At 54.9% G+C, this 9,021-nt stretch overlaps 1 protein-coding gene across 1 annotated transcript in view; it reads left to right on the top strand.

The window, feature by feature from the left end:
• The window catches only part of TMPRSS6 (transmembrane serine protease 6), a 30,965-nt gene that overhangs the window by 3,000 nt on the left and 18,944 nt on the right, over nucleotides 1–9,021 (top strand). Inside the window, exons 2-6 of the mRNA XM_024761580.1 lie at nucleotides 2,139–2,272; nucleotides 3,482–3,549; nucleotides 4,112–4,296; nucleotides 4,543–4,584; nucleotides 7,437–7,641. Coding sequence (XP_024617348.1) covers nucleotides 2,139–2,272; nucleotides 3,482–3,549; nucleotides 4,112–4,296; nucleotides 4,543–4,584; nucleotides 7,437–7,641 — 634 coding nt within the window. The remainder of the gene's footprint in view (nucleotides 1–2,138; nucleotides 2,273–3,481; nucleotides 3,550–4,111; nucleotides 4,297–4,542; nucleotides 4,585–7,436; nucleotides 7,642–9,021) is intronic.

Genomic DNA, 9,021 nt, shown 5'->3' with positions numbered 1-9,021 from the left:
TCATTTTACATTGATGTTTACCAGTTGTTAATATAAAATGATATTGAACTATTGATTTTCCATGTTTCAGAGGCAATGTGTGTTTATATATGAGATTTTTGGAAGTTCGAGATGTTGAGAAAATGGTATATAGCTTTAGGGTATCATCAATAGTGACCTAAGAGGGCTTCCCTGGTGGCGCAGTGGTTGAGAGTCCGCCCGCCGATGCAGGGGACACGGGTTCGTGCCCCGGTCCAGGAAGATCCCACGTGATGTGGAGCGGCTGGGCCTGTGAGCCATGGCTACTGGGCCTGCACGTCTGGAGCCTGTGCTCCGCAACGGGAGAGGCCACAGCAGTGAGAGGCACGCGTACCGCAAAAAATAAATAAATAAATAAATAAATAAATAAAAATAGTGACCTAAGAAAATCCTTTAAAATTGAAAAAAAAATGGAGAGAACATCCCAGATGGTGGCCATTCCATCCTTCCCGTTGCTCCCCTAACTGCTCTCTTTCTTTTACTCCCCAGCCCCAATTTGCCACCAGCAAACCTGGTCCTCTCTAACCCCAAAACATACCCTGACTCCAATCACTTCTCTCCCTCTTCACTGCGCAGCCTGGTCCAGTCTCCCCTGGACCACTCTCACTTGACGGCTGCAGGAGCCTCCTGTAGTTCTCTCTGCTTCTGCCTTTGCCTCCTTAGAGCCTGTTCTCAACACAAAGGCAGAGGGATATTTTTACAAAGCAAATCAAATCATCTAACTTCTCTGCTTAGAGCCTCCCAGGGCTCCTGTCTCACTCAGAGCAAAAATCAAAGACCTTCCAGGGTTGCAAGGCTCTACATGACCTCCCCCTCCCCCATGTCATCTCCTCCTGCTCTCCCCTAGCTCACTCCTTGCTGTTCCTCAAACATCCAGACAAGCTCCTGCCTCAGGGCCTTTGCACTTGCCGGTCTGCTGCCTGAAATGCTCGTCCCATAGATTAACATCCACATGGCTGATACCATCTCCCTCTTCTCTGGCCTCCAAGTTGCAGCCCACACCAGCCCTTGATTTCCACACCACTTACATCTCTAACGTGTTATGTCCTATGTTTGTTGTTTATTGTCTGTCTTTCTTGTTAGACTACAATCTCTGAAGGACAGGTTTGTTTTTTCTTGATTATTTTGTTCATTGTTATACTGGTATATTCCCAAGTGCTCTAGACCAGTCCCTAAACATAGCAGGTTCTCAATAAATATTTATTGAATGAATGAATAAATGACTGAATAGGGGTATAAACCCTGGGCTGTGGATCTATTGTCTTCACATCAGCCAAAACAATCTTTGCAAAATGGAAATCTGATGACGTCATCCCTGATTTTAAACCTTTCGTGGTTTCCCTTGCTCATTAGGGAAAGACCAAAGTCTTGCCCTGCTGATGTCTCAATCTCTTATTATGCCTCCCCCTATCTGACTGCTCCAGGCAAACAGGCTTTTGGCCCTGGTCCTTGCCATGATCTCTCTGTCGCAGGGCCTTTGCACGTGCTATTCCTGCTGCCCTGAAGGTACTTCCCTCTTTCCCCTCTTCCCAGTTTACTCTCCACTCCTCCCATCTCAGATGGAGGGTCACCCTGGCCCAGGTTTTCTTTGCCATGTCCCCCCCTCAATAGCAACTTGTGCCTCTTCAAGACGCTGCTGGCATATGAATCCCACAGGTTGTATGGTTACTGGGGGAACATCTGCCTTACCCACTACTGTCAGCTCCACACAGGGAGACCCGTCTGTCTTGGTTTATTAGTGTACCCCACATAGTAGGTGCCACCTGGACAACCCGCTGGACAACACAGAGGTGCTAAACCAAGGACTTGACCTGCTGGGCCCATGTGGGTTTCTTGGCATCTATGTCCTGGACTGATCACCATGTCAGCTTCTGCCTGGGAGCCTCTGGGACACCACTCATCAGTTGGCCTCTCTCCTCCCTGGCATTGTGGGACCCGTTTGTCACTACACAAACTCTGAATGACAATGACAAAGATGATGATGACGGTGGTGGTGCCTTGGAGGCCCAGGATGCTGGTGGCTGAGCTGGGGGCTCAGGGTGGCAGAAGAAGGTGTGGGGGACACAGGAGCCGTCCCCATCTGTTCCCTTGGTTAACTTTGCTGCTTTCTTCCTGGGTAGGGCACAAGGCGGAGATGACGGTCAGCCAGGTGTACTCAGGCAGCCTCCGTGTGCTCAATCGTCACTTCTCCCAGGACCTCGCCCGCCGGGAGTCCAGTGCCTTCCGCAGTGAAACCACCAAAGCTCAGATGATGGTAGGAAGGATTGCGGGGATGGGAGGGAAGGATGGTGGGGACAAGAAGGGAGAGGGGAGGGGCCTGATCACGTCAAGCCAGTGGGTTAGTCCACCCAACACACTCACTGGGATCAGAGCCCCGTTCCAGGCACAATGGAAACGAGGTGGTGTAGGGTGGTGGGAAAGGTAGCGGGCTCTGGGGTCAAATGCACTTGGACTAAATCCTGATTGTGCCACTTAGTAGAAGCATGACCTTAGGAAATTAGGGCAGTGCAGGGATGCTGCCCGGACCCACTCACACACCCTCTCTTGCCGGGCAATGGCTTACTTCACTGGGGATGGTCTCCCATGGCCAGCACCTGCCACTCTTAGGTCGCAGGACAGCACCCTGAAGGGCGGGCCGGAAGTGCTGAGGAGTTATTCCCAGCAGCAGCCCTCAGACGTGAGAGATGGAGAAGGTGGATAAATACCCCGGCTCCCTTGGCCCTTGGTGGGAGCAGTTCTGAAGATGCCCCCGCAGTCTCTCAGAGGTCCCCGTTGGATGGCACCTCAGTTGCCACAGCTCTGGCCGGCACCTTCCCTCCCTGCCCATCTGTCTTCCCCACTGGTGTTCCTTGGAATCACCTCCAAATAAACCGCCTGCCTCAGGACCCGCTTCTGGGAGACCCACCCAAGGCTCTCTTTCCTTTCGTGTAAAGTGGAGTGATAACAACAGTGTCTGTCTGTAGGGTTGTCGTGGGGTTGAAATGAGAGAGGAGAGTGTGGACGTTACCTCTACGCCGTTCAGAGTGCTTTAAGAACCCACAGTCCTGCCATTCCACCCTGCCAGTGGCACTGCCACTGAACACGTGCGAAGACCAGCCAGCTCAGCTCCCGTGGCTGGTGGCTGGGGCTGAGGAGGGGACTCGGGAGCCTAGTGGGGCTTCTCAGAGTCGAGGAGTGACTTTTGATGAGGGGGAGAGGCCACTGGTGGTCTGACTGAGGTCAGAGCTGGTAGACGTGGAGGTGTCAGGGGCAGTGCCCGGGTGTAGGGGGAGGGGTAAAAAGATGGAATGAGGTTTGTTTCCTGGCATGGCCACTGCCCACCATGTGACCATGGGCAAGCCTCTCTACCCCATAGGCTCCTCTGTCAAGCAGGGCTGCTGGGAGGGGCAAAGGGCATCTCAGGGCAGGAGGGGGTTTCTACAGAGGGTCACCAGGGGGCTCTGCTTTTTTCCCCTCCTTTTAGCTCAAGGAGCTCATTGCCAGCACCTGCCTGGGTACTTACTACAACTCTAGCTCCGTCTACTCCTTTGGGTGAGTCTCCCGGGCCCCACGACCGGCCCCTGCTAGAACTTTAGACTCAAAGAATGAAAGACACTGTAGGCTTCTGAGGCAGTGGCTTCATGTTTTAAAATGGGGAAACTGAGGCACGGAGAGGAAACTTGGCTTCCTGCATGTGACCTCCCTTCACCCAGCTTGGCTTTCTCATCTGGAGAATAGGCACAATGGTGTGGTAGGGATTACCCTAGACAGTGGCCGTGGCGCCCTTAGCAACGGCCTGATGGGTATCAGGTGAGGACATGGAGGAGTGGTAGGCAGCTGTCCCATTCACTTATGACAGGGTCCGTGGCACACAACCTAACCTCTCGTGCCTCAGTTTTCTCATCTGTGAAATGGGGCTGTTGAGAGCCCTTCCCTCAGAGGTTGTTAGGAGACTTCCAAGTGATAGTGGAGAGCAGACCCGGACAAGTAGTAAGCGCTCAATGCGCATGAGCCACAGTTGGTGTCCTCCCCCAGCTCCCATCAGGAGCAGGGTGCTGGGCGGGGCCCAAAGTCCAGGCTCCGCCCCCAGCCCCTCTCACTGCTGCCACATCAGGGAGGGACCGCTCACCTGCTTCTTCTGGTTCATCCTCCAAATCCCCGAGCACCGCCGGCCGATGCTGAGCCCCGAGGTGGTGCGGGCCCTGCTGGTGGAGGAGCTGCTGTCCACGGCCAACAGCTCGGCCCCTGTTCCCTACAGGGCCGAGTATGAGGTGGACCCCGAGGGCCTGGTGATCCTGGGTCAGTACTGGGGACAGGGAACGTGGGACGGTCTGGCAAGGCCTGGGAAGGCTGCTGCCAGGGCTGGGATGCTCTCGGGGATGGGCCCCCCCACTGAGTGGCCAGGAGCCAGGACTGAGGGGCGGGGGCATGGGGGAGGGTGGGCAGTCAGACAGGCTGGCTGTGATAGTCTCTTCTATTTTTATTTTGTATTTCATTTTATTTATTTATTTTTGATCTGTTTATTTGTTTGTTTCCTTTTAACAGAAGCCAGCGTGAAAGACATAGTTGCACTGAATTCCACGCTGGGTACGCGACTTTGGTTTTTCCTCCCCACTTTCCTTTTGAGTTGGTGTTTTCCCTGGTTTGGTTGAGTGTCAGGGGTCCACATGGCTTCTATGGGTGCAGGAGGCATGGTCTGGGGTTACCCAGGGGGCACCACGGTGGCCTCAGTGATGGGTCCTGAGCGAGACTGGGGGCTTGTGGGGGGAGGGGAGGAGGTGTGCACATGTGAACACGTGTGTGTGTGTGTGTGTCTCTTGTACAAAAGCGTGTGTGTGTTGCGTGTGTGTGGGGGGGTGAGCGAGTAGCAGATGTATTTGCACATCAATGTGACCCTACTTTTCTATCATGGAATTCCATTTGCCCACAATCTACCATTTCCACTGATGGTAGAAAATAATCTTGCCAATTCGAGGTATATCAATCACTTTGGCTTTAAAACTTGGTCTTTGGGAGATATTTCTGTCACATTCAAGGATACTCCCTCCAACTTTTCCTTCCCTTTCTCAGCCAGCCAGGCTAATCTGCCCTCTCCTCCCACCCCACCCCCATGCCCTATTGCTAGAGTCACCTTGCTTTTCTCCAAGGGGCTCCAGTCTTCCCACTGAACCCCGGGAAGCAAAGCACCAGCAGGGCCACCATGCTGCACAACGCCAGGGGGCACTGCCCACATTATGGTCTGTGTGACTGGAGACTCCTGCACTTGTGCAGTGCATCACCTAGGCTACTGTACCCTGTGGCTCTGAGCATGAGTTCCAAAATTCCCAGATTCTTCCTAGACTACCTAGGGAGGCAGAGTTGAAATCCTGGTTATACCTTTTCTGACCTTCCTCTCCTCCCATGTGGCTGGTCACATGCTTATTTCCTCGGTGAATGGAGGTGGTGGAGTCAAAGGACGATTTTCAAACACTGGAAATCATGATATTCTCATACAAAGATATGAGCACGTGTCAGAGATTTATTTAACTCACTGATGAAGATGTTCCCTCCTTGTGTCCAAAGGAGAGCACGAGAAACAGATCTTGTGCTTATCTGTCATCTGTCTATCATCTAACACTGCATTGGTGCCCATGTTGCTCTGACCCTTGGTCTGGAATGGGCCTTTCCATTGCCCTTGGCTGTGCCGGGTGTCCACGTGTCCCCAGGTTTCTGGCAGCTGCTTTATCATGATCCTTATTTAGTTCAGTGCATGTCCAGAGCCCCTGCCCTCCTGGAGCGCAATGCCTAATGGGGCGAGGATGACAATTCAAGTCCTTTAAACGGGCTTTTGGGGCAGTTTATCCATGCCAGGCCCCATGCCTGCTCTGAAGACACCAGCTGACCGTGTCCTCACCCCTGCCCTCGGAGGAGCTCTGAGCCCCATGAGGGAGACGCACAGGGGCTGTGAGCCAAAGCAGAGGAAGGGATGTGCTTCTAGAGGGAGGAAGGAGTTGCTCCTGACCAGGGGCTCCTGGAAGGCTTCATGGAAGAGGGGGCAACAGACTCAGGATTGGGGGGTAGGTAGGAATCTGTCAGGTCCAGCGGGGAAGGGGCCAGGTGAGGAGAACACAGAAGGCCGTTTCATTTACTTTCGCCCAGCCTCCCCAAAGATGTTTCTGATTATCAACAGAGACCAGCACATCCCTCTCTACTTAATTTGCTTCACAAAAAAAGTAATTATTAAAATGGCAAAAGCAAAGCATCACCTTGGAGCAAGATTTAAAGAATATAAACGCCTAGGAACAGCCAGGTACCTTTCCCCAGGGGTCCTGACCCTTCCCCTTGCAGGTGTCAGAGCTCTCTCCCTGGGGAGGTCGGCTCCCCAGCTGGAGTCAGGATGGCCAGGGAAGAGGGCGCTGAGCAAGAGGCAGCAGCATCAGAGCAAAGCCTGTTCACTCACCTCCATTCCCTTCCTGGTCCTCAGAACCACACAGAGAAGGAGGTGGGACAGGGGTTAGTACTTTGTCCACTTGACAGAACTCAGGGTGGCTGAGTGACTGGCCCAGAGGCACGCAGCTGATAGGAGGTGGTGCCGGGACGACCACGCAGCGTCTGGACTCCCCGCACACCAGGCTGCCTCCCGCATCCGGGGCTTACTCCCGAATCCTTACTGCTTCCGGGCAGAGCACCCATCCTCCCTGCTTCACAGGCTCATGATGACGTTTAAACGACATACTTATGGCAGCATACTAGCTTGCGCTCACTTCCTCTACCCGGGCTGCCTCCCAGCCCCACTGGAACACACTCCCTTCTCTCCACCTGAAATGAAGCCCTCATCCCGCTCCCTTTATTGCTCGGCCATCCCACTGGCCTCCCGGCCTCCTCAGCTTTGCTCCCAGTAGCCAGGGGAGTCTGTGATCCAAGCCCGACCGTGTCCCAGCCCTGCCTAACCTTCCATGGCTCCCACGGCCGCAGGAGGAAAAGGCTTCTCTCCTGGGCGTGATCTGGGTCCTGCCTGCCTCCTCCCACTTGCCCTCCTGACTCAAAGTCCCCTGTCCGCGCCGGCCTGCAGCCCTTTCCTTACTCTGTGACCTCCCAGGACTTCCCTGGGAGCCCTCACTTCTGAGTTATTCCGCCCAGGGCCTGCATCTTTCCCTGCTGCTCTCCTTGCTCCCGGAAAGTGACGGGACCTTTCTCTGGCACTCGCCTGGCATGGAGAGCTCAGTGAGTGCTAAGGGAACGAATGAATGAACCAATGAATGAGTGCATGGTTGAGGAGGCTGGGGATGGAGCAGTAGGGAAACAGAAAGCTGGGATATAGCATATCTGGGCTGACCCCCATCCAGCTACTCTCCCCGCCCCACCCCTGCTTGGGTGAGGACCTGACAGGGCTGGGCCCACCGCGGGTCTCTCCTCCCAGCTAACAGGGGTCAGGGGGCCTGTCCCTCTCCCCACTCCAGGCTGCTACCGCTACAGCTACGTGGGCCAGGGCCAGGTCCTCCGGCTGAAGGGTCCCGACCCCCTGGCCTCCAGCTGCCTGTGGCACCTGCAGGGCCCCGAGGATCTCATGCTCAAGCTCCGGCTGGAGTGGATGCTGGCTGACTGCCGGGACCGGCTGGCCATGTATGATGTGGCTGGGCCCCTCGAGAGGAGGCTTCTCACCTCGTGAGTCCCTGGGAGGGCAGTGGGGGGAAGGTTGGGAAGGGGGTGATGGTGTGGGGTCAAAGCCACACCCAGTGTTCTGAGACAAGGGGCTGTGTGACCCCAGGCCCTGGTATTTGGTATCCGGGAGACAGTGAGGCCAGCCCAGAGGGAGATGGTGAGAGGAGACTGGAAAAGGCTGTGTGCTGTGAGCAATCCCCTTCCCCTCCCCCAGCCTCAGTTTCCCCATTTGTAACAAAACAGGTGTACTAGATGACCCCTAAAGTCAGCTCTGGGAGGCGATGTGATCTTGTTAGAATGCTCCAGGGTCTGGCAGCCCCAGACTTCCAACCATACTCTACTGCTTTCTAGCAGTGTGCTCTAAGCCAAGTTACTTTGCCTCTCTGCGCCTCAGTTTCCTCACCTGTAAAATGGGTGCACAGCCATGCCTACCTTGCAGGGCTATTTTGAGGATTTAAATCAGACCTGCTGGGCCAGGCTCCTCACACATAGCGATGCTGTCCATTATTACCATACATTAAATGTATCCATTAAACATCCAGTAGCTATCCATTACTACTATCATTATGTATAGTCGAGTTGGGGCTGAGTAACGAAGGGCATGGAATGCCAGGAGCTATCTGAACTTTAATACTTGCTAAGTGAGGAACTAACAGAAAGTTCTTGAGCAGAGGAGAAGGGCTTTAGGATATGACATGGAATGCAAAAGGCGGGCAGGTGGTGGGCTGTGGGGAGACCAGGAAGGGGCTGGAAATGGCCTTGGCCTCCAGGAGCCTGATCACCCCCCCCACTGGGTGGGAGAGGGGAGTAGGTCTGTAGGAGGTCAGGGGACACCCTGGGGCACCCGGCTGCTGCCTCCTCTGTCTTTCTCAGGCGCCCAGCTTCCAGCTTTCGGGATGGGGGTGGGACCTGCATGTTCAAGATCAAGGGCAGTCCTGAAGGGCGAGCTGGGTGAAGGTTCTCCCCGGCCCCCTCCCCCGGGGCCTCTCTGGCTCTCCAGGGTCTGAGGCTGGCTCTCATCTGCAGCCCTCCCCCTGCCCCCCCACAGCCCTGACACCTGCTGACCGCAATCTGGCGTGTGCGTGGGCTGGGTTCCTGGAGGGCTCTGGGGAGCCCAGAGAAGCCAGACACAGCTCATTTCCAGGACTGATGAGGGTGGGAATGCTTCAGCGCTTTCCCTGGGGCTTCTCCAAGTGCCCCCCTGCAGCCTGCTGTTGCAGAGGGGACCTGACTGCGGCTCAGCTCTGTTCCTACTCATGGTGGCACCAAGTGGCTCACTCCGTCTCAGACCCTTGGAGAAGGTGTAAAATGATGGGTCAGACAAGACTGGGGAGGTCCTCAGACTTGCACCCCAGACCATGAAGGGGGGACTTTGGTAGTAAA

Source organism: Neophocaena asiaeorientalis, unplaced genomic scaffold (genome assembly GCF_003031525.2).
Source record: "Neophocaena asiaeorientalis asiaeorientalis breed wild unplaced genomic scaffold, Neophocaena_asiaeorientalis_V1.1 scaffold473, whole genome shotgun sequence".
Taxonomy (NCBI): domain Eukaryota; kingdom Metazoa; phylum Chordata; class Mammalia; order Artiodactyla; family Phocoenidae; genus Neophocaena; species Neophocaena asiaeorientalis.
Note: the sequence above shows the minus strand (reverse complement) of the source record. Positions and strands in the feature narration are given on the sequence as shown.